A 23,908-nucleotide genomic window follows, 5' to 3' on the forward strand; every position below is an offset into this window, starting at 1 on the left:
GGAATACACAATGTGCATATGCAGGCGCCTCTACCCAAGGCTCTCCTGTTGCTGGGCCTCAGGTTTCCACCTTCAAAATGAGAATGCCAAGGTACGTCCTGGGTTTCTTTGCATTGCTACTGCTCTGTTATTTAGCAGACGTTCCCAGACTCCAGTCCAGGGCTGTCTGTCCATCCACCAAGTTCACTAACCCCCAGACAAGCAAGGGGGATCCGTGGGAGGGCAGATCTGGGACAGGACCCACAGCCCCCTCCTACCCGGTGGTCAGCTTGGGGCACAGGAACCTCACACTGGGGCAGGAGGTGGGTGTTGGATGGTACAGTTCCCAGCATGGCTCTAAGTCAGCACAGGGCACTCAAGTACCGAACTGACCTCTGTCCCTTGACCGCTTGCATCTCGCACTTACATCCTTACGTGGAAGGCCTGCGATCTGTTTGCCATCTGTCCCGGTGTAAAGGGTGAGCGTGCCGGGTTTCCCCTTGTACAGGAGGGGCCTTTCCATCTTCCCCTAAGTGTGCGCTCTACACACACTCGTCCCGGTGGGAAGCTCTGCGCGCGTTCCGCCCCCTCGGACCTCCGGCGCCTGCCGACCCCCGCCCCGCCGGCCTGCCTCGGTCCCCCGGCCCCCGCGTCCTGCCGACCGCCCCCTACCGCGCGGCCGCACGTCCGTCCGCGGCCTCCCCCCGGCCGATCTCCTCCCCGGGCCCCCGCCGGGGCGCGCGGTCCCTCCGGCCCGGCTCCAGCGGGGCGGCGCCTCGCGGCGGGAGTGCCCGGGGCGCGGGGCGGGTAGCGCCAGGCCGAGCGCGGAGCCAAGGGCCGCGCCGGGACCCGGGCCGGGGCCGCCGCTGCTGCTCGCGTGGCCCCCGCCCGCCGCAGGCGACAGCGGCGAGAGCGGTGAGCGCGGCCCGGGCGCCCTCCCGGGGACTGCGACTCACCCGGGGCCCCTGCGCGCTCACCGGCGCCGGGCTGGGGCGCAGGGCGGACCTCGTGAGAGCTCGCGTCGAGGCGGCCGGGGAGTAGCGGACGCCGGCGCCCCCTCCTCTGCGCCCAGGGCCGGGTTCCGCCGTCGGGACCCTCGGCACGTGCCCTCCCTTCTCTACTCAGCGCGTTCACGTCGGTCACGGCCATCACGCGCCCTTCCTTGGAGGTGGAGAGGCCCACGGGGGTCCTTGGGGACTCCAGTGGGGCTCCGGATGCCAGGCCAGCCGGGATGAAGGATTAGGCGGTGGCATTCCAGGGCGCCCAGCTGTTCTGGGAGAGGGGCAGAGTGGGGAGCAAGCGGCCGGAGCGGGGGTCCGGTGGGCGTCCTCTCCCCGCCCCCAGTGGCGGCCCCCGCCCCAGCGCAGTCACTTCCAGCAGCTGGCCTCGCTCCGGGGGCCTGGGCTCCAGGCGGCCCTGAGGGGCCGTTGGGCCACCCGGTTCCGAGTAAATGGCGTTGGGCACTCTCTGCGCGCCCTTGCATTTCTGCTCCCAGAGAGGCCCCACCCAGGACCGAGGCCCGTGGAGGGGGCTAGACCGGAGCTGCTGCCCCTCAGCCTGACTGGGGGTGTTGGGGGACCGCCCCTGACTCCTGTGGGAGGGCCATGAGGCTGGTGCGCCCCTGGGGTGGGCAGGAGGCCCTCCAGTAGAGTCTAGGGCTGCTGCCTCCACTTGGGGCTCCCAGCCCCCACCCCTTCTCTAAGATCGTGCTCCCCTCCAGCTCCTATTTCCTTGAGGGCCATGCCTCTAATTTCAGCGCTTGGTGCCGCCTGAAATAAAAGGCAGCTTCCCCCAGACCAGCTCCTGATTAAATTGCTCCCTTGGATACCACCACCCTCATCTTCTTTCTCACCACCCCGGGGGCACGGCTGAGTGAGGGGTCACTGGGGGGAGACTAGGGAGCTGGAAAACCTGGGGGTGATCTCTCACCTCCCAGGCTTGTTGAGGGGGCAGATGCCTGCCTTAGTTTGGAGGGGGCAGGACCGAATGCCCTTTCTCAGGTTCCCAGGATGGGCTCAGGGACTTTCCTTTCTCTTCTCACCTGTGTCCTTAGAGTGGCTTGTGGGGCCAGGCTGGGGTGCACACAGCTGGCACTTCCTGGTACCAGAGATGTGGCTACCACATCCGGCCCAGACTAGTGTGTTAATGGTCTGGTGTGTTCACCAGGGTTACCCTGTGGGCAGGGAGGTGAGACTGCAGCCCACAGTGGGGGATGCTGGAGGGGCTGTGTTGGCCTTGGGAGTGGGGGACCAGTTGGTCTTAGGGGCGCCCCTGAGCAGGTGTTTTCTCTCTGGTGCACCTGCTGAAATTTCACAGCTGGGTTCCAGGTGTGCGCAGGCTGGCACTTCAGGGCCATGGACGTCAGAAGGCCTTGCCCCTCTCAGGTCAGGGGGCTGGGTGTTAGCTGGCTGGCTGTTTCGCTAAGGCCCCCTGCTTCTCAGGTGGGACTGGGGGAGGCGGCCCTGCCTCAGCAACAAGCATTTTTCGGTTTTTTTGGTCCCTGTCATCATGTTATCCCAGGGGCTGCAGCAGCCTTAGTTCAGCACTGAGGCCACACCTGGTGGGTCCGACCTGGTAGCCAGCGGACACCTGGAATGCTGCCCAGCACCCCCATGCGTGGCTCTAGTGGAGCTCAGACTGGCTTTGCGAGTGGGTTGTCTTTTCTCAGCGTGCGTCCGTGGGAGGTTCAGGAGGTTGGCAGGAGAGGCAGCTATTCTCCTGGCTCCCTTACCTGCTCACGTGGAGGGGCACCAGCCTTAGCGATGGCGTGGTATGAGCTTCCAGTCTTCCTGTGGGCAGAGAGGCACCCAACTTGGAGGAAAGTGAGGCCATAGCCTGCTGTGTTCCGTGCATTTCTTCTGGAAGCACTTTAACACCCATTAACCTTGGAGGGAGGGTCACCACCTTGGATAACTCATCAGGAGGCTGAGACGCAGAGAGGGTAATGGGTATCCACAGTCATGGGCACCAGGCTGAGCTGGGGCAGGGGCTGGGCTCCCTCCATGCAGCCAGCCCCTGGGCCTAGTCAGCCACCCGGTGGGGGGGTGCGCACAGAGAGCTGTTCACTGGGCACCCTCACCCACCTGTGTCGCAGGGCTTGGGCACGTGTGCCAGGGGAAGTTGTGTCCTGGTTGGTGGACACTCCCAGGAGGGGTCTAATCCAGGATGGGGCCTCAGGCCTCTGTGAAGACCCCAGAGCTGGTTGGAAAGGCTGCTGTGATGGGGGGTGAGCAGAGTGCCAGCTTTGGGAGGTGTAGGGCTGGGGGACCAGAGAGGCACTGAAGGACCCGTTCACACAGGAGCCCCATGCTGGGGCCACGGGCAGTTTGTCCACCCTGGGCCCCTGCACGTGCCCACCGGAGCACGGGTGGCCTGCCCTCCAGCCTGAGGTCCCTCCCCCTGGGATCTCTGCCTGCCACCTCCCTGGGCGAGAGGGCTTAGGCTCCAGTCCAGCTGTGCCCCAAGCTGTCGTGGGCCTGAGCAGGTGGTCAGCCTCTAGATCTGAGGCCCCTGGCCTCTCAGGGGGCCAAGAGCATGGAACACAACCCTCAGCTGGGAGCCTCCGAGGAGGAGGGGCTGTCTTGGTGTCCGGTACCCAGGTCAGAGGTGAGGGGTGGGGCTCCCCATCACCTCCCGTGTCTGTCAGCCTCCATCTCTGGGCCCTGAGCACCTCAGGGCTGCAGTGTGAGGGAGACCCTGAGTAGCGTGCCGGAGAGGCTGGTTCCCACCGAGGTCTGAGGCATTTGGGGACACCTATGCTGGGGTGCTGCTGTGATAAGGCCTGAGGTGGGCTGTGGGCAATCTGGACAGAGGTGGCAGGGAGTGGGCATGGGGTGTGAGCCTGTGACGAGATGGAAGTGGGGGTAGAGGGACTTGGAAAGGTGACGGAAGCAGTGTTTCATGTGTGGAAATTAAGCAGGAATGTGATTCTCCAGGGAAAACTTGAGTCCCGGGCCCTGCCAGGCCAGACACAACTGCCAGGGGCTGGAGGCGGCAGCGGCCTGGCCGATGTCCCAGGGCTGCAGACCCACCCAGCGTGTCTCCTTGCGCTTTCTCTCTGGGGCCAGGGCAGCGCCCACCTGGCTAACAGCACCTTCTCCCCGCAGATGTCAGGCTGGTGTCCGGGCAGTTCCCGCAGTCCCCGCAGAAGCTGTCTTTCTACAGCTGGTATGGCAGCGCCAGGCTCTTCCAATTCCGCGTGCCCCCAGGCACCATGCTGCTGCGCTGCCTGTGCCACGTGTCACGGGGAGGCAGCCCCACGTGTGCCAACGTGGCGATCACCGTGTAGGTGCCCACCTTCGCCGACCCAAGGCCCACATCTGATGCCTGCCCTGCTCTCTCTGCTCCACATATTCCGCTACGCCGCCCCTCCGGTCATCAGCCCCCTGGGCACCAGCTTCCCCCACAATACCTCTGTGCAGCCACCCTTCCTCGTCAAGATGCCGAGAGCAACGCCTCTGTGACCATCTCCCACCCTGCACCCGGGGACGGGTTTGTGGCTGCCCACCTGCCCCCTTCATCCCACAAGATTGAGGTGAAGGTGAGGCGGGGTGCCGCCCACGTAGAAGGGGCAGGACCCCTCGGTGCAGGAATGTCTGTCCTTGGCAGTTACGTCCTCAGCGCAGGCCTTGCTCTAGGCTGCCCTTCCCAGTCCTGCCCACGCCAGCCACACCCCTGGGCTCTCTGCCCAACTCCCCCACACGTGTACATTCTTTTCCCCCACCACTCATTCTTTCCCTAGGGCTTTGCTCCCACCTGTGCCTACGTCTGCCAGCCGGACATGCTGGTCGTGAGGATGGTGGAGGTCTCCATTCTGGAGCCAGATGTGCCCCTTCTGCAGACCCTCCTCTCCCGACCCAGCTGCCTCAAGTGAGTGGGAGCCCTTGGGGGAGGCCCAGCATCTGGCTTGGTGGAGTGGGTGGGCCTGGTGTTTGTTGTCCCTGGGCTGGTAGGAAAGCCAGGGGCCTGGGCCTCAGGGTTGTGCTGAGCAGTGGGGCCTCTTTGGCCACCACCCTGAGTGCAAACCACGTGGGAAGGTTGGTGGAAGCTGCAGAAGCTAAACCAGGCCATACCCTTGGCCACAGAACCTTCATCCCTGAGTACACCCAGGAGTTGCGTCTGGAGCTAAAGGGCTGTGTGTCCAACGGGAGCCTGGGCTGCCCCGTGCACCTCACTGTGGGCTTGGCCACCCTGCCCAGCAACTTCCAGAAGGTGCTGGCCTGCCCTGGCCCCACTGGGACCTGCCACCTGCTGCTGCCCTCGCCACCCTGGGACAGGTGGATCCAAGTGACAGCCAAGAGCCTGGGGGGGGCCCGGGTGTCCGTGGCATTCAGCATCGTGGCTGCCCTCACAGGTGTGTTGTGCAGGGAGGGCAGGCCGGGATGTCTTGCCCCCTGCCCTTGACCCCCACTCCTCCTTCCGGCTGAGCCTTGGTGCTCCCGTAAGACTGCAGGCCAAAGATGAAGACCTCACGGCACTTCAGAGCAGCCCGAGCCAGAGCCGCAACGCCTCCGCTGGCCTGCTGCCCCTGAGCCTCGTCCACCAGGACCCGGGCAGGAGCCACGGGCTAGGCAGTGGCTCCTTCTTCCAAACGAGGTATCCCATCATGCGGGAAGTCATGGATGTGGTGTCTGTGCGGTTCCGGCCCCTGGACAGGGTCTCCGTGTGGGTACGGTCGGGCATGCCCTCAGTGATGCGGCTGTACCTCGACACAGGCATGGATGGTGGGGGCTCCCTCACCCTCTCTCTGCAGTCCAATGAGGTAGCTCCCTGTGACCTGGCTCAGCCGGGGCACAGGCCTTCCCGCCAGTTTTGGCATGGAAGTGGGGTCAGGGGGCCCTTCAGGAAACAAAGGGTCCCCAGCCAGCTTGGACCCGGAAAGGGGCTCTGTCTGAGGAAGGGGAGGCCTACTCCCCATGGTAGCAGGGGCCCAGGGCCGTGCCTGCGGGTGCTGCTGGCGGCTGTGTGTCTGTAGACCAGGAACCCTGGGCCGGTGCACGCCACAGAGAAGGGCACTGCATGCCAGACTGAGTGGGAGCTTCGGGCAATGTTGGTCCTGCCCGCCTGGTGGCCGACCTGGGCTCGGGCTGACCCTGCGCGGCCCCTGCCAGACCGCACTTGCCAACAGCACCCTGGTAGAGGTCTGCGTGAACGCCGCCGGCCCCTTCCTCAGCCTCACCACCTCGCTCAACTGCACCACAGGTATGGCGCGTGGCCCTGGGCCCGCCACCCACTAGCCCCTGGCTGCCCTGACCAGGCCTTCCCACCCCTGCAGCTTTCTTCCAGGGGTACCCCCTGTCTCTGAGCCCCTTAGCTCACAAGGCCACCCTCGTCATCCCCTACCCAGAGACAGACAGCTGGTACCTCTCCCTGCAGCTCGTGTGCCCTGAGGGTCCTGAGTGAGCAAACCTGGGGCTGAAGGGAGGACATTTAGGGCTGCCAGTGGGGGACAGGCAGCAAAAGGCTGAAACACTGCCTTCAGGACCAGGGGCGAGGCCACCTGCTTTGAGTCTGGGAGTGTCCCGTCTTCCTGCAGGGTCACTTGCCCTCTGGGAATCGGGAGAGATCCCCTTCCTCGCCTGACCACCCCTCCTGCCAGAACACAGGAGGGAGGACTAGCCTAGGACACAGCCCTGGGCAGACCAGGACTTGGGGCAGAGCAAGGGGAGAAGGGCATCATGGCCTCTGCAGATCTCATGGCCACTGTCCTCCAGGGCTTAGAGCCCGGGAGCCTCAGTTCCAGGTTCATGTGTCCAAGAGCCTCGCGGGGGCCCTGGCAGGGGGCAGGCCAGCAGACCACAGTGGCCTTCCCGGGGTCCTTTCTCGCAGGGAGTGTGAGCAGGCTGTGGTCCCAGTGGAAACCACCTGTACTTGGTGCCCTGCCTGAGTGACTGTGGGCCCTATGGCCGGTGCCTCCTGCTGCGCAGACACAGCTACCTGTATGCAGGCTGCAGCTGCGAGCCAGGTGAAGGCCAGGCCCCCAGATACTCCTGCCCGTGGCTCCCCAGCCTCCCAGGACTCTGCCAAGGCTGGGAGCCACTTCCGCAACAAGGGCAGATGTCCCCTCCCCACTCCTCTGTGTTCCAGGCAAGCACAGAGGTGACTGAAATGACTTCACCGCTTGACCTTGGCCTTCTCTGCGCACACCTGTCCCACAGCTGCCTGTGTGCCCACACCTTCTCCATACCTGTCTATACCTGCTCCCCACACCTGCCATCACCTGCCCACACGTGCCCCATACCTGCCCTCACCTAGTTCACCTGTCCATACATGCCCATGGCTGCCCATAGCTCCTCTCATCTGCCCACACATGTCCCATACCTGTCTTATAACGGCCCACATCTGCTCACACCTGCCCTATACCTGTCTGCATCTGCCCACACTGGCCTACGTCTACCCACACGTGTTCCACACCTGTCCCAACCTGTCCCAGCCTGTTCCTGAGAGAAGGGCTTCTCTGCAGGGCACTGGGTGAGGAGCAGGCCCTGAGGTTCAGAGGGCCCAGCCTCAGCCCCCTTGGTGTAACATTGGCCACAGGCTGGCGTGGGTGGAGCTGCACAGACCGGAGCACAGCCCAGACGGGAGGCCAGCGGAGGCCAGCCGCACCCGTGCTCACCCCAGCAGCCTCATGCCCCTGGCTCCCGTCGCCGTGTCCACGCGCCGCTCCCTCCCGGTGGAGGCCTCAGTCTATGCCGGCACCACGTTCTTCTCCACGGTGGGCCTCTCCTCTGCTGTGGGGAGGGCGGGGAGGTCCGTGCCACGCCCACCTCCCTGCCTTGCAGTTCAGCCGCGCCTGCACCAGCCTGGGGAGGTGGTACTGTGCATGCTCAGCTGTGACACGCTGCAGTGCTGCGACTTCTTGGGCTCTGGAGTATCCATCTGGGTCACCATCCTCCGCATGGCGCAGCTGAAGGCAGCCCTGAAATAAGTGAGTGTGCTCCCAATCCCCGCGACTGGGCTCTGGGGGAGCAGAGGAGCTTGCGTGCGTGCAGCACGTCGTGGGACAGACCAGAAGGAGGGCGTGCTGCTGCTCACGGAAGCCCACTGGAAGAAGCTGCTTTCAGATATCAAGGCACTGTGCTGGCAGGTTGGAGGGGCCAGGACAGGAAGGTGGTGGGCAGGGTTAGGTAAGGCCCCCAGGCTGTTTCTCCTGGGGCCCCATTTGGTGAGAAGGCCTCACCTGAGGCCAGAAGTCCCCGAGAGGCCGTCAGTTACGCTCCTGGAATCCCTGGTGCCAGGGGCACTGTGGGGACTTTTCTGCCAATCCAGGTCTGGCTACTGAAGGTGCATGCCTGGTGCCCTGCCGGACCAAGTTTTGCCTCAGAAACTCACCTGTGGATGGATCAGGGCGCTATGGCTCCCAGCCGCGCAGGAGCTGGGGGAGGCGCACCTTCTTCCCAGTCAGCGGAGCAGGACAACATGTGCCAGCAGTTCCAAGGGGGGGCAGAAAATGCTGGGGGCAGTGGGGACAGCAAGATGACCTGCATGACCAGGCCACCTGCTCCTGTTGGACCTTGGGGCTTCACTGATGAACCTGGGCTCCTGCGACCCTGTGGCTGTCCCTGTGTCTTGCCCAGGTTCTGTTTCTTCTGGGCACGCTGGTGTTTGCCACGTCCTTGCAGCTGGACCGCAGGGGCGCCTGGAACATGATGGGGCCTTGTTTGTTTGCCTTTGCAGTCATGGCCACCATGTGGGTAAGGAGCTGGGGCAGCCTCATGCTCCTGGCTCACACCCCTTCCTTGGTGACTGGGGTGGGGGCATGGTCTCTCCACTCTGTGGGAGGACAGAGCCCAGCCCCTCACTCTGGCCATGCCTCTCACCCTGGGACTGAGTCCTGCACACCTGCTGATCCTACACTTGGCCCCCTTGGGGCCCAGCATGCCTCATGCCTGAGGACCCCTCAGGTCTTTGTGCCAGTGAGCGCCCTCCAAGCAGCCCACACCTGCGGTCCCCTGCTCGGGCCTGGGCAGGCTAGGAGTTGTAGCCACCCCTGCCCAACCCCCCCACCATGCTCATTTGTCGGTTTTCTCTAGGTATACCGCTGTGGGCACCGGTGCCACTACTACCCCACCTCCTAGCAGCGCTGGGCCTTCTGCCTCCTGCCTGGCATCAGCATGGCTGCCGTGGCCGTTGCCATCTATACCTCTATGACAACCAGTGACAACTACTACTACACCCACAGCATCTGGCACATGTTCCCCACATTCCTGCTGCGACCGAGGGATATGCACACCAAGCCCTGGGCCTGTTCGCAGAAGCTCCCCTGCCACTATCAGATCTGCAGGAACCACCAGGAGGAGCTGTATGCGGTGACGTGACAGGGTCGTGGCAGCTCTCAGGATGACCTCTCCAATGAGGGGCAGGACTGAGGGAGAGGGACCCCGTGCAGATCAATTTCCAGCTGAATAAAATTGCCCTGCACACCTCTTTGCTTCCTCCTCCCGAGGAGAGAACTGCACGCCCCAGCTCCCCTGTGCCCACTGTCTGGCTGTTGCGGTCCCCCTGCTGGTCCTAGCTGGTGTTTGCAGCGGCCCCTGGGCCTGCGCCTGGCTGCCTGGAGAATACAGGTACCGTGTGGGTAAGGCTGTGTGTTCTCACCAGGGGATGGTTGGAGATGTGAGGAAAGAATCTGCCAAGGCTGTGATTGACCCAGAGGGACAGAGGAGGCCTTGCCCACCTCCCACAGGTCCCCGCTGCTGAGGCTGGTGACTGTGCCCTCCCTGCATCCCTGGCTCCGACCACTGTGTGCCCCTGAATGCCAGCCTTCCTCAGGCTTGCGGATGTCCCCACGCTGATGCAGTCGCTGTAGGGAGAGGTGACTGCAATCACCAGGCCCCTAATGGGTCCTGGGGTACGCAGAGGCCAGATGCCCTGAGACTAGGAGCGGCTGGCTTCTGGTCCCGCCCCTCCCTTCGGAGCTCCAGGCCCCCAAGAAGAGCTTCCTGTGGAGAGGGCTGCCCAGCTGCCCTGGCTCTGGGGGTGCCGGCACCACAGGCCCCCCCCCCTTGCCTCAACCTTGTGTCTGCACCCACTCCGGGACCCAGGGCCCTTGTATGGGGCGCATACTCTTCAGCTGCCCCCAGGAGAGGAGGGGATGGCCGCTGCCCTGCACTGGTCCGACCCTCATTTGGAGAGCAGGCTCCTGCGGACCTGGCCCAGCCTCTCTCTTTCCTCTGTGCGGGAAGCAGGGTAAAAGAGATGAAACTGCCCCAGGAGCAGTGCCCCGCCCTCCCTAAGTCGCCAAGGCAGGGCCGCTGCCTGTGGGATGGGTGCTGGGCGGGGCCGTGGGAAGCTGGGGAGCAGGGTCGGCTTGCAGCCCTCCCACCTTCTGGTCTAGGGGCATCCCTTCTGTGTCCTGTCCAGTTGTGGCCTCCACTGGCTCTGATTCCGCTGTGATTGGTGACTATTCTACACTGATATTTCAAGGCAAATGGGTTACCTTACTGTCTGCGCCTCCGGGAGGAGGTGGGTGGGAGTGAGGGGGCATCCTGCCCGGGGGGGATCCCGCCCCGCCCAGGTTGCAGCTCGCGGGAGACGCGGCCGCACTTGCAGACGGTGCCTGGCGGTGCCGCCGTGTCTGTAGAGCGTTTTCCACGGTCCCTAAAGATGGAAGAAAAGAGGGCGGGACGAGGGTTAGACGGACGGGTGTCGCAGCCAGTCAGCGGGGGTAGAGCGTGGGGCTTCCGGTTCCGGCGCCGCACGGCTCTTGGGAGGTAGGCTCCGCGGCTCGGCGCCCGCCGAATCAAGCGGGGTACCTGGCTTCCGGCGGGGTCTGGTCGCACCGGGGTTGAGGACTGGGTCGGGTCTGGCTGGGCTGCGGCGTGACGGCGGCCCCCGCCCCTGCCTCTCTCCAGGCGCGCCGCGATGCCCCTGCACAAGGTCCCGGTCCACCTGTGGAAGCAGCTCCTGCTGCGCGAGGGCTTGTGCTCCCGCCTGCCCAGCCACTACCTACGCTCCCTGGAGGAGGCGCGGACGCCCACGCCCGTGCACTACAGGCCGCACGGGGCCAAGTTCAAGATCAGCCCCAAGAACGGGCAGCGGGAGCGCGTGGAGGACGTGCCCATTCCCATTTACCATCCCCCGGAGTCCCAGCTGGGGCTGTGGGGCGGCGAAGGCTGGATCCTGGGCCACAGATACACCAACAATGACAAGGTGGGTGATCTGGGGTTTGCTGCTCTGGTCTCGCTGCTGGGCACCAGAGCTGACAGGACAGGACAGGACAGTCTGGGGAACGTGCTGATAAGTAGAGTTATAGTTTGGGCAAGTACTGCTCCCTGTGAAACCAGCTGGGCACTCTGAGACAGGTGGTCCATATGGGAAACCGTCAGTGCAGAGGCCCTGGGGTGGTTCCCCAGATCAAGTGTAAGTATGGGGAGGAGGCCTGTGTATTGAGGGGAGGTAGGAGAGGTGAGGTCTGTGGTCACCTGTCAGCCTTGAGCACCACAGTTTGCCTTGCCTGCTTCTCATAACCCAAGGCTGGCACTGCCACTTCCTGGCTGCACGTAGGAGGGCTGAGAGACTGACCCAGGCCAGGCCTCCTGAGACTACCCCTGACGCCGGGCTGTCTCTGGTGGGAACCCTGGAAGGGGCTGCCCAGTCTCTGGGAGAGGCTGGTGTCTCCCTTTGCCTTCGGCCCCTAGGTCCCTAGTGTAGGATGTGATGACCTGTGGACGATGGTGTGGCATGCCTGGAACACACACCAGCTGCTGGGAGGATCTGGGGGTACCAGGCTGGCTGAGGAGCAGCTGACCTCTTGGTGGGCAGTCAAGTCCACAGGTGGGGGTGGTCCACCCAGCTCCATGTCCCAGGCCTCAGGAGGGTGCCTGGAGCCCTTGGGCCTGTAGGCACACAGTCTGTCTCTCCACAGCTGTCCAAGAGGGTGAAGAAGGTGTGGAAGCCACAGCTGTTTCAGCGTGAGCTCCACAGTGAAATCCTGGATGCAACCTTCAGTGTGACTGTGACCATGAGGACCCTGGATCTCATTGATGAGGCCTATGGGTTTGACTTCTACATCCTCAAGGCAAGTAGGGCATGCCAGACAGCACACAGTGGGTCCTCGTGGGCAGGCTCAGTGGGCACACTGACGTCTGGGGTGGAGGGTTACTCAGTGAGAGCAGCTGTCTCCTCCCCTATGCTTAGGCTGTCTTCTGTTCTGGCCTGGGGGCTGGGGCTGCCCACCTAGCCCATTGCCCTGCCAGGCTTGCCTAAGGCCCACCCAATGCTGGGGACAGGCAGGGGAGCGGGGCCCTACTGGCGATTCCTGGTCTCATGCGTAGCCTCTTACCAGACCCCAAAGGAAGACCTGTGCTCCAAGTTCGGGATGGACCTGAAGCGAGGTATGCTCCTGCGGCTTGCCCGACGGGACCCAGAGCTGCACCCGGGCGACCCCGAGAGGAGGGCAGCCATCTATGACAAGTACAAGGTGAGGGCTTTGGCCTGTGCTTCCTGCTCTGCGTGGGCCCCCCAGCGCCCCCACCCCTGCCCCCGCCTCACTGCGCTCCCCCACCCCCCTCCCCACCCCCGTCTCTGCCTGCCCAGGAGTTTGTTATCCCAGAGGCAGAGGCTGAGTGGGTTGGCCTGACACTGGACGAGGCTTTGGAGAAGCAGCGGCTTCTGGAGGAGAAGGTGAGCATGTGCGAGCCCCCGCTGCCCTGCCTTCTCAGGGGTGGGCCCAGCGCCAAGCCTTGCGGACGGAAGGGAGGGGCCACAGCGCCGGTGGGGTCCAGGTGGCACGTTCTCTCCCATTAGGGTCCTGATCCTCTGTGCCAGCTTCATAAGTTCATGAACAGAAAGACTAGGTGAAAAGAGCTGGATTTTTACACCATTGGTTTATTTGGCTGTCCGGGGTCCCTAGAAGAGTCTGGGGTCTGTGGTAGCTTCTGGGACAGGGAACCCACCTATGACATAGCAGCCGCAATCCATGTTTCTTCTGCTTGTTTTTCTGCCGCCACAGTACCCCAAGGCAGGAACTCCAGGGGCAGGCGCCTGGTCCCTGTGTCCCCATGAGAAGGTGGCCCCTGTCTCACGGACAGGGCACTGCCCTCTGGGCTGGGGCCTGGGGGTGGCAAAGAGTTTGGTCTGTATTCAAGCCTGGGGGACCTGGTCCTCTCAGGCCTCATCCCTCTGTTCGGGCAGCAGCAGCTGGATTCCCACCTTTCTCAGGGCTCTTCACTGACCTGTCTTGTCCCTGTAGGACCCTGTTCCTCTGTTCAAGGTCTACGTGGAGGAGCTGATCACGCAGCTTCAGCAGCAGGCGCTGTCTGAGCCAGCGGTGGTGCAGAAGAGCCGGCGGGAATTGGCCACACAGTGACCTGCTCCTGACAGCCAGGCTCAGCTCCCCTTCAGCTCTGTGGGCACAGAGCCTGGCGTGGTGGCGAGGGCACCCCTCTTCCTGTGTGTGCCCCTGGGTGGAGTGGGCTTTGTGGAGCCCCTGATGACCCCCAGAGGCCTGAGGGAGCTCTCTCCCCACCCAGGCAAAGGCCCAGCGAGGCAGGGCCACCGTACTTGGTGGGGGCAGTGCAAGTAAAGTCTGAGCCAGACTGTGTGTGTGCTTCCCTGCTTGGAGGACCGGGGCTCTCCTCAGCCTCTGACCCCCTGACTCCCGCCCCAGAGCCCCAGGATGTGGTGCGGTGGGCGGTGGTCCCGGCTCAGCTGGGAGCCAGGGTTCTGTTGTGCTGTTCTCGCCTCTGGGACAGAGCCCAGCATGGCTGAAGGCGCCCGCGATAGAGCAAGAGGCGCTTGCCCCCTCCCTGTCGCATGTCCCTGCCTGCGTGCATGTGTTCTCCACAGCAGGCAGGGAAGCAGTGGCCTGGCTTTGGGGGTGACAGGGATGTACCCCCACCAGCTCCGGAAGGCTGTGCTGGTGGCAGCATCTGTGGGGAAAGCCTTGAATTGGGAGCTTTGGTCAGTACCGCCCTGTCTGTCACAGAGAGTGGGCAGTGTAGCCTGTGGGTGTGGCTGTGCCTTCCTTGGCTGACCCATACTTGATGCCAGGTAGGGATATGGCTCCCAGTGAGAGGCTGGGCCAGGTACCCTGAGGCTTCTCCTACTCTGTGATTTGGGGGTGCCTTGACCTGACCCTTAACCTGGAAGTACTGAGCTTTGAGACCATATCAGGCCTTTTTGGGGTGTCCAGGAGGGTTCCCCTGACTTGGTCCTGGCAACTGACCGAGGGGCACCAGGCTTCCTTGAGGGGTGCTGTCAGTGGGGATACCTGGGCTTGTTCGTGGGGATGCAGCTGTAGGGGCACAGTCATGGGAGGGCCCCAACACCCCATGGCTCATGAGGTGGCTATGGAGGGTTGGGGCCTGCCCTGGAGGGAGTGACGCTGAGGTGTCTGTTTACAGCTGGGAAACCCTGTCACCAGTCCCAAACTCCTTTGGGAGCACCTCTGGACCCATGTGTCTTGATGCTCTGAAGACAAGTGTATCCCCACACAATGTCCCAACTTTGTGAAGAGTTTTTCATTAAAAAAATTTTTACCGAAAGCTGCCAATGAGAGAGCAGGGGCTGTGGCGGTCCTGCATGATGTAGCCCAGGTGTCCCAACCAAGGCCTCAGCTCCAGCCAGTTGGGTCGAGTTCTGGACAGGCCAGGCTTCCCAGAAGCCGCACTGCCGTTCCTGTGGTCAGCCCTACGCTAAATCAGACTGATCCCTTTGCAGCCTCGGCCTGTTCCCTGGGTCGTCCCTGCAGTGTGCACCCAGGATGTCCCCAGGTGATTGATCTTGGCTCTTGGGCACCCCTTGCTGAGCTTTTCCATTCCAACTAAGGCCACAGGTCAAGGGGCACTCTTGCCAGGACCTGTGGGGTTCATGTATTGGATTCCTAGGGTTGGAGCGGGGGGGTGGGGGTGGGGGTGCTCTGGGCCTTCGTCTCCATGCCAGCAGTGGTGGGCCTGGTTGGAAACTGAGTCCCAGCCTGCATTGGCTCCGCTCCCCCAGTGCCCCAGGCTGCCGGCGAGCAGGAGCTCAGCATGGCCTCAGCGGATCATTCACGTACTTGTAACCTGAATGGGGCTCAGATGGCCTTTGCCCTGAGTGCTTTTCTGGCAGGGACAGTGTGAGTTTCCTCAAATTCTCACAAACATCCTCAATTCAGAAAAGGTTAAGCGCTCTGTGAGTGACACCCCAAAACCCAGGTCTGGGACAGGCCTCTGCAAGCTGGATCCAGCATAATATTCACCTTGTGGGGTGTGGGGGTGGGGACAGGGACACAGGACTGCACAGAGAGCCAGGGTCTGTGCTGTGGGAGCCCGGATGGCCACATGTTCCTGCCTTCCACGCACACCCTCTCCAGGGCTGTGGGCCCAGCAAACCTTCAAAAGCCTGGATTGTGGGTTAGGGTCGTGCTGACCAAGGTCAAACCCTCCCAGGCCAGGGTTGCCCTGACTAGCTCACAGTGGGTGAAGGCCATGCCCCTGTCCCTGCACCAGCTGGGCTGCATTCCCCAAGCCTTCAGGGGCAAACCCCCCTCCTTCCCCATGTGTCCCCATGAGATTGGCTGAACGTGTTTCCATGAAAACAGCTCAACCTGTTAGCTTCAATGAGAATGGCTGTAGCTATGGACACGGGAGGGGTCCCTTGGAACCAGGGCAGTAGAGGACCCTGGCAAGTGTGGTGTCCCAAGGCCTTGTGTCCGTTGTCTTGTTCCAATGCCCCTAAGTCCCAGGAAGGGCATCAAGATCCCGTCTAGAGATGGCACAACATGACAGGAAAGGTGGGGCCCAGTCCAGGGCTTTGTTGTTCCTGACCCCTCGCCCTGAGTCTTAGGACCTGAGTCCTGCCCAGGTGTGCACTGACTGCAGGAAGGGGTGGGTGAAGAGAGCAATCAATTCCCAGGCCCCTGCACCCCTGCCTTGCAACCTGTCAGGGTGCTAAGGTCCCAGGGGAACATGGTGAGGCCCACCCATGTGCACTGCTTTTCCCTCAGCTTGTGCTTGGACTCCTATCTCCACCTTCACCACCCACTGCCACCCTGCGAGCCCCTCCCCAGCCCCCCGGCTGGAGGCTGGACCAGGTGCACCCTCTGCCGCAGCACACGGGAGCCCTCCCCAAGCTTACCCGAGCCCCAGGTGGGGCCCCTGCCTCTGGACCTTCCCAGCACCCCAGCTGACCCAGGCTGGTCCCCACCCACACCTGTCTGCTAGTGGCAGCCAGCATGGCAGGGGAGCCCTCGTGACCGGGCAGTTTGGGGTGGGTCCGGGCCAGTGTGAAGAATTCTGAGGCCAAGTCTGGGGGTGGCTGGGCAGCAACTGCCCTTGGCTCTGGGCCCGGCCCAGCCTACCCTGAGCCTGGCTCCCAGGTCCTTCTGGCCTTGGCAGTGGCCTCCCCAGTAGGCCCTAGCCCCACCCCAGCCCTGTCCCCAGGGGCTCAAGGCTCGCACCGCTTCTCACGGTTCTGTGGGTATCCTTGCCTCAGTCTGTTGGGCAGATGTGGGGTGGGCGTAGGCCAGGAAGTGGGATGTGGCCTCCTGGGGCCCTCGGCTGTGTATGGGGTGCTGATCCCAGGCTCGTGTGGACAGGCCAGGGGCTGTCAGGTGGGGGTGGGGTGGCTCTAGAATTCTCAAAGCTCTGCCACCCCAGGATGGTCGGTCGTAGTGAGGCTGCACTGTGGCCTTGCCGAGAAGTCCTGACCTTGAGACATCGGGAAGACCTCACTGAGGGGCCGGTGCTGACGGGCCCTGAGGATGGAGGCCGGGGCAAGAGCAGGTGCAAAGTCACTGGGGTGAAGCCACTTTCCACGTGGCTGGCAAGTGTCTGCTTGGTGTGGCCAAAGTCCCAGGGTCCTGCTGGGTGGGCAGCAAGGCCTGCAAAGGCTCAGAGGGGACTGTGGGCCTAGCTGTGTGTTCACCAGGCTAAGAAGTGTGGGGGAGGGGCTGGAAGGCAGAGACGAAGCTGGTAGGCCCAGTGGGGTCTGAAGTGGGCTGAGAACTTGGCTGTGCCTCCCTGGGAGTGGGGAGTCCCCCTGCTCTGCCTCCCGTCACCCACGGGGACTGGCCTTCAGTCCCTGGGGCAAGCCTGACCTGAAGTCCTCCTCTCAGCAGGGCTACTAGGGCACTGTTCCTGCTTCCACCAGGGGTATCAGGCGGAGCATGGAGTGGCTTGGGGCATGTCCCGAGAGGGACAGGACCCCTCACACTGGACAGGCGTGAAACGCACACACAGGGAAAGGCTGCGCTGCTGGTGCGGAGCAGCCACATCCAGCCAGGCCCGACCCGACCCTCTGAGGGGACCCCCGAATGGGCCCGCCGGCGGCGCTGCCTGCTCCCCTGGCAGCCAGGAGTGGCCCGGGGGTGGCGGTGTCTAAAGGGGCTGGTTGCCATGGCTACCATAGGGTTCCGAGGCCGTCATCTGGTCCCTGCCTCAGCCAATCGGCGGTGGGAGCCCGAGCTGCAGCCTAGAGCCACGCTTCTTCCTCCCAGCCACACAGTGGCCAAGAGCAGGGACCCGCTACCTGGAGTGGCTGAGGGGGCGCTGACGGCCGGCCAAGCCCGTCATGGCAGACCATGGAATGGAGGTGCGCGAGCAGGCCCACGGAGCCAGGCAGGTGAGGTAAGCTGGGCAGGTGATGGACAGACGGGCAGAGGAACGGGCGGATAGGTGGGCGTGCTCCCTGCTACCCATTGTTCTTGTGGCCGGCACCCTGCCCACCCCACCCTCTGCACCCCGCATGCACGCACACACACTCACATCCTTGCCCTGGGACTGGCCCCCTGATGTCCCAAGGAAGGGTCATGGCAGAGAGACAAAGAGGGCAGCACACGGCTGGCTGAGTCCCTCCGCACTGTGGCCCCCAAGGCCGCGCTTGCGGGTCACTCAGACTTCACATGGAGGCGGCATCAAAGACCTCCACCTGGTCAGGGCCCTTGGCTTAAGAGCCGCCCAGCCCTTGGGGCCACCACTCCCAGGGCTGGGTGACAAGCCATGTCAAGTCAATGTGGCCTAAGAAGGTTTTTTTATTTGAGAAAAAAAAAGAAGCAGAAAAAAGGGGAAAAATGTCCATCTATAATGGGAGCGGCCAGCCCAAGATGGATCAGAAGTGCCAAATCCCATTACTTGGGACTTCAGAGGACAGGCGCCGAAAAAGCAGCTGCGATTAAGAGCTTGTAAATGGAGTGTCCTTTGGTGATCAAAGAGAGCCATCCTTGTGCGTGTGCATGTGTGTAAGTGCACGCGTGTCCAGGAACGTGCACCGTGGGGCTGTGCGCCGCAGCGTGGTGAAGCCTGGCTTGTCCCTTGCCTGCCACGGCCATCCTCCACATTGCTTGTGTCCTTGATGCCGTGTGTGCTGTGTGGGTGTGCCCGGCGAGGCAGCGGGGTGCAGGCGAGCCTTGGCCCCCACCACCCACACCCGGCCTTGGACCCCAGGCCCTCTGGTAGGCAGTCCTGGCCGTGCCTCGTCCCCTCAGCTGGCCTCCACCTTCTTCTCCTGGGGTCTGATCCTATCCCCAGGTTTGGCCCAGACAGGTCTGGCAGGGGCTGAGAGCACAGGCCTGGCTGTGGGCAGAGCCAAGTGTGAGGCTGGGCAGTGGCTGCCTGTAATCACCCGCCTGCCGTCTGCTGCCCTCACAGGAGAGCTCCCAGATGGCCTGGTGAGCGTGTCCTGGAGGTTCAAAGCCTCTGTAGGCACAATTGTTAGGTTATTAGATAAACTCTGAGAAGCAAATCTTTTAATCCACTGTGGCTAATCCAATGCACTTTTGTTTGCTACAACAGATTCTGCAGCAACAAAGGGCTAGAGGGACCCTGGCATACATAATCACATACTTATAGTTTGGCCATGCAGGCTGCAGGGCTCCTCAGCAGCCCAGAGAGACAGCGAGAGACAGCAAAGCAGAGGACAGGTGGCAAAGAGACTGGTGCAGCAGAGGCTGACCTGGGGGTCGTGGGCTGTGGGTGAGGGCAGTTGGCCCTCCTGGGATGGCATCTCCCCACCTCCCAACACAAAGTCCCCGGCTACGAGCTCATGGGTGGCCCCTGGTCCAGGGACTGTGCAGGTTTGTGGGGCTTGATAAGGTGTCAGATGGAGTGGGGGTGGGGGAGAACTTATAACTAACGAAGGGGCATGTGGCCTCCCCACTGGGGGCCTTCAGGGATGGGTGTCAGGACAGGAAGGGTATTCCAGGGAGGGGGCAGCTAGGACACAGGCATGAAGGTCAGCGTGGCAGGAGGGCAGATGTGCCCAAGTGTGTAAGGGGAAATGGCCTAGGCTGCCCAGGCAGGCAGGACTTCACCTGCTTCTCCCACAAGTCACCTGAGCCCCCTCGGGTGCCCAGCCCCTGTATTTGGATACCACGTTCCTAGGAAATCAAGCTGGGGTTGGAGGAGCCCAGCAGCCCTGCCCTGTACTTGTGGTGTGTCTGAGATACTTGACCTGGGCCTTGCCAGCATGGGCTCCACCTTGAAGCCTGGGCTCATTTGCAGAGGTCACATACAGACCTCTGAGGCCAGCAGGGTTAGGTCAGGACCCTCATTTTGCGAAGGAGGATTCTCTGGGTCAAAGAGGTGCCTGCCTTACCCAGAGTCACTGGCTGGACCAAGACACAGGCGGATACTCAAGTCTCCAGGGAGGCAGGAACCAGGCAACCCTCGCGGCACCTCCCCATGTCCCAGAGGCTCCCAAGCTGGGGAGGCACTGGGTTATAGCGGAGTAGGCTACTCTCTGTGACTGGTGGGGGCCATCTCATACCTATGCCCACCCTCCAGGCATGAGCTTATGTGACCATCCCTTGGACGCACCCCCAGACACACCCCTGGGGGCAGAATCCTCCAGAAGGGCAGTGTGGGAAGATGTCCCTGCTGTGCCTCTCAGCCTGGAGTGTCCCTCAGGACACTGGGGGTGAGACCTGAGGTAGGGGGTGTGCGTAAGGCACCCTGGGAGGGAGCGTGCTGCCCTTGGGCCCACGCACCTACCACCATGCCACTGCTTTCCTGTTGGCCTTGGGGCCTGACTCTTAGCCCAGGCCAGCAGGGATTGGGGGGCTGGGCCAGGTCTGCTGGGTGAGTCATCCATGCAGGGGATGTGGGACGAGCACCGCACCAGCCGGATGGGCCACTGAGCAAGTGGAACAAGCAGTGACCATGGCAGGTGCTTCTGTCTGAGACCCTGCCGCTCGCCCCGCAGCAGCTGCATGTGTCACTCCCCACCCCTCTGAGGGTAGGACCCCCTTGCCTTGAAAGGGGAGAGCACAATGATGTGTGACACGCTGCATGCAGCTGCTGGTAGCTTCTGGGTGCAGCGACCATCGGGACAGGGCGACACAGAGCAGCAGGGTTAGAAGGTGGTGGTCGTGCCAGGTATCAGGCAAAGCCCTGCGCGTGTCCCATTTGCCCTACCTGGCACTGGGTCTCATCTGCCTAAGGTGGCTTCAGCTGAGGGGTTGGCAAGAGAATTCCAAACAGCAAGAGGGATGCAAAACGCCAGCATGGACAGCACACCTGCCTCACAGGTGCGAAGGGCAAGAGGAGCCAAACACAGGATGGCAGAGGCAGGAGGCCCCAGCCCAGGGTGCCCACAGGGAGCCTAGTGGCCAGGAAGCTCGAGGAGGCACTTGCTCGTCGTGGGGCAACTGCTGCAGTCGCAGGATGGGGCGGACACCGCGCCTTCCACTGCCTGACAGGCAGCTCCCTCCTGTCCCCGGGGGCCCTCATTCGCACCACCCGCCTGCTCTGATGGGTGAAATTATACTGACCTTCAATGGAAAGGAGGAGCTTCGTGGTTTCCACTGGATTGTAGAACTTCTAACTGGCTGCGCAGAGGAGAGAATGGAACCCACCCCTAATTCTGCTCTCATTAATAACCGGTATTGATGCTCTGGGATGGTTTTTCAGCTTTCCTGCCTTTATGCACATTTTCTGTATTCAGAGAAGTAGGCACTCTGTACATGTGGTTTTATAGCTTTTCTTCTTAGTGTTAAATCTCACGACCTTGGTGTTAAGTCTCCAAGTCCTTTGCTCGGATTGGCATGGGGTCACAAACAGCATCTGCCTCTACCTAGAGCCAGCGGAAAAAGGACACTCAGGGACAAGGGATGGAGCTCGGGGTGCCTGGGCTGATGGTGGGAAGGTGGCCGGCCATTGTGGCTGGGGCTGCACCCTTGAAGGGAAGCCCACTCCTCATGCACCACAACTGGATGAGCCAAGGCCTTCCTCCCTCCCAGGGGCCTCACCTGCCCACCCACCCCACCTCCACGCCTGTGGACCAGGTGGAGGGTCAGGGAATGGAGAGCATGGAAGGGGCCCAGCTTGAGGCTTGTGTCTCCCACCAGAAGCCCTGATCAGGACCATCCCTCCTTGACCTCACCTCTCAGAAAGATGGTGGGGACCTGTCACACAAGATCCAATCTCTAGCTGACCCGCCATCAGGTACTGGGCCACGTGGGTGTGCCTCAACATGCCTCCTCAGCGCACCTTGGACGATACCTCCGGATCACTTTTAATAGGCATTTTTCCTCAGCCACATGGACCAACGTGTAAGGCTTCAAAGCTCACTTTGAGGATTCCTTTTATGTCTAAGGAAACAATTCCATTTCTCTTCTTAAGTTTTTCATTTAGTTCCTGGAAAGCCTAAATAAATGTCATCTACAGTTAATCAAATCAAAGCCTCTAGAGGCAAACTCCTGTTCCTGGTTAAAGGTTGTTTTAAAAGGTCTCTGATGAAAACGGTGCTCTCACAGAACCCGCCTGTTCAGAGGGAGCTTCCAGGGCCGCGTCGGGCCTCAGCTCTGGCCGCTGCAGGCGCTAGCGCTGCGTTTCCTGCCTCTCTCCCGAGCCTTCTCTGAGCCCCTTCCTGGGGTCCCCCGAAGACAACCTCCTCTCCATGCCTGCAGGTATAACCCACTGTAACAGGCCTGCTTTCTGACTACCTTCCTGTCCCTGCAGGGTGAGTGCCCCAAGGAGCCAGAGGCCCAAGGGCCCTGTTCTGGTCCCAGGGCCTGGAGACACCTGCAGCTGTGCGCCAGGAGGAGGATGGGTACGGACACCACCCCAGAAGCCTGGTCCGGCCTCAGCAGCAGCTCCGCACAACCAAGGCAAGCACTGGGGGCCTGTGTCTGGGATTCGGGGGCAGCCTGAGGGCCAGTGTGCTGGGGGTCCTGCTGTCTGTCCAGCCCACTCGAGAGGGGCTTGTAGAGTATCCCCTTTGCTCAGCACTGTGGGGCTTGGAGCAACCCCAGCTGGATGCAGGTGACAGGGACACTGTCAGGATCCTCGTGGGGCCAGTGTTGGTTCAGCAGCATAGCTCCTGTGATGTGCTGTCCATACCCATGGCCCTAGTCCCTGCCCAGCCTGCTCCAAGGCATGGTGATTGTTTTAGAGGATGGCCTGGGCCCTTGGCTGGCTGGGGTGCTTCCCTGGTAGCCTTCATCCCTCACTGTCCCATTTTTCTACAACAGCCTAGGCATCAGATGCTATGCTGAGTCCTGGGAGAGGCAGGCTGGCAGTGGCTGGGGGTTGGGATGCCTCCGTACCTGCTCATCCCAGGTGCCACTGGGGGGCAGCTGGGTGGGAGGCTGGCTGGTGGCTCAGGTAACCCCGAGCTGGGACTTCTTCCTTTGCTGGGGAGCTATGTAGAATGAGGTTGGGCAGTGAGGATGAGCTGTGCCCAGAAGGTACCATGGCATTAGAGGTACCTGGGGAATTTGAGAGAGCAGCATAGTGGAAGCATGAATGTGGGCAAGTGACAAGATGCCCAGGGAGGGTGGTGTGGAGGAGATACCAGGGAAGGGAGCTGAAGGGCTATAAGGTACCAGAGAGCTGGCCAGCTGAGGGTTGCCGGGATGGAGTGGGATGCATTGGGAGCCCTAGGGCGGGAGAAGGTGAGCAGGACCCTATGTGGCTTGAGCTGCAACTTCCTTATCTGTAGAACTGGGGTATAGTTGTCCCCTGGGAGCTGCTGGGAACATTTCTTGAGGTGCCAGGCCTGGTGTAGCTCTGTGGACAGGTCCTGTGTGGTCATGGTGGGTGGCAGAAGCGATTCCTTAGGCGCAGTAATCCATTCCTGGTGCCCACATCCTTCCCTCAGGAAGGGGCCATGGTGGGTGGGCAATATGGAATTGGCTTGCAGGTTAGGCAAGCGGTGCCATGGTGGCAGTGGGGGTCGGGAGGGGTGGGTACAGGATGGGGACACGCAGAAGCCCTTTCTTTTGGGTGGGCTGGACCAGTGGGACCCGAGGGCAGTGATGGGAAGGAAAGGTTGCCCTTATGCAGACCTTGGATAGTGTCTAAGAGAAATCTAGGTAGGACCCAGCCAGGGTGGGGTCTCAGCCAGTCTTGGCCGAGGGCCCTTTGGAAGCTGGGGCTTCCGCCCGAGTGACAGCCAGCATTTATTGGATGCCTACTGACTACTGTGTGCCCTGACCCTGAATCTGGCCTGCCTGGGACTCAGGGGGCGTGGAGCTCACCTTCTCAGGGTCCCGGCCAGCAGGGGGACAGCAGGCACACAGAAGGGGGAGACAGGGACTCGGCGACCCGGCCAGGCCGTCCTGGTGGCCACCATCATTCAGGGACCCTCTCGGGGGCGCCTCCCGGACGCCCCAGCCCACGTAACTGCGGTAGTTGCCCGCCGCCGCCCGCTCGGGGTTTCTGGGAGCGCCTTGCTCCACCCCTCGCCCAAGGCTCCGCCCTGCCGGCATGCCTGCCCCCGCCCACGCGTTCGGTCCAGCTCCCAGCGCCAAGCAAGCCTAGCGCGCTTTAGGCCTCGCACGCACGCTCGAGGTCCCCGCGACTTCTTCCCCTTCCCAGCGCTTGGTCTCGGTCTAGAGCTCTCCGCCCCGCCCACGGTCCGGTCCCGCCCCACGCCCCGAGTCCCGCTCCAATGCCGGCCCCGCCCCCCACGCTGGTCGTGCCTTGACTCTCGGCCCCGCCCCACGCCGCGGTCCCCCTTCCGGCGACCGGCCCCGCCCAGTGCCCTCTTCCTGTCGTTGGCTCCGCGC

At 62.5% G+C, this 23,908-nt stretch overlaps 2 protein-coding genes and 1 long non-coding RNA gene across 8 annotated transcripts; 2 read left to right on the forward strand and 1 right to left on the reverse strand.

The window, feature by feature from the left end:
- Positions 1–3,144: 3,144 nt before the first annotated feature.
- LOC118971019 (post-GPI attachment to proteins factor 6-like) lies at positions 3,145–7,906 on the forward strand. Its single transcript, XM_073214151.1, is given in 10 exon segments — positions 3,145–3,205; positions 4,086–4,261; positions 4,361–4,519; positions 4,721–4,848; positions 4,932–5,332; positions 5,425–5,454; positions 5,457–5,806; positions 6,090–6,180; positions 6,254–6,377; positions 7,516–7,906. Coding segments are annotated over 10 exon segments (1,911 nt in total).
- Positions 7,907–10,586: 2,680 nt separating this feature from the next.
- MRPL28 (mitochondrial ribosomal protein L28) lies at positions 10,587–13,517 on the forward strand. 2 transcript variants are annotated; one of them, XM_037005522.2, is made up of 6 exons: positions 10,587–10,691; positions 10,833–11,130; positions 11,846–11,998; positions 12,266–12,400; positions 12,517–12,603; positions 13,172–13,517. In XM_037005522.2, the coding sequence occupies exons 2-6, from the start codon at positions 10,843–10,845 to the stop codon at positions 13,286–13,288; spliced, it is 780 nt and encodes a 259-aa protein (XP_036861417.2). In that variant the 5' UTR covers positions 10,587–10,691; positions 10,833–10,842; the 3' UTR covers positions 13,289–13,517. The 2 variants fall into 2 exon arrangements, with proteins under 2 accessions (XP_036861417.2, XP_036861418.2); XM_037005523.2 differs by having other exon boundaries at positions 10,672–10,729.
- Positions 13,518–17,820: 4,303 nt separating this feature from the next.
- LOC118970067 (uncharacterized) lies at positions 17,821–23,835 on the reverse strand. 5 transcript variants are annotated; one of them, XR_005057879.2, is made up of 4 exons: positions 23,378–23,835; positions 21,280–21,487; positions 20,669–20,970; positions 17,821–18,596 (listed from the first exon to the last, which is right to left on the reverse strand). It is a non-coding gene; the product is annotated as an uncharacterized lncRNA (long non-coding RNA). The 5 variants fall into 5 exon arrangements; XR_012121880.1 differs by adding an exon at positions 22,445–22,606 and having other exon boundaries at positions 17,821–20,970; XR_012121881.1 differs by having other exon boundaries at positions 17,822–18,473.
- Between the last annotated feature and the right edge of the window lie 73 nt (positions 23,836–23,908).

Source organism: Manis javanica, chromosome 10, assembly GCF_040802235.1.
Source record: "Manis javanica isolate MJ-LG chromosome 10, MJ_LKY, whole genome shotgun sequence".
Lineage (NCBI taxonomy): Eukaryota > Metazoa > Chordata > Mammalia > Pholidota > Manidae > Manis > Manis javanica.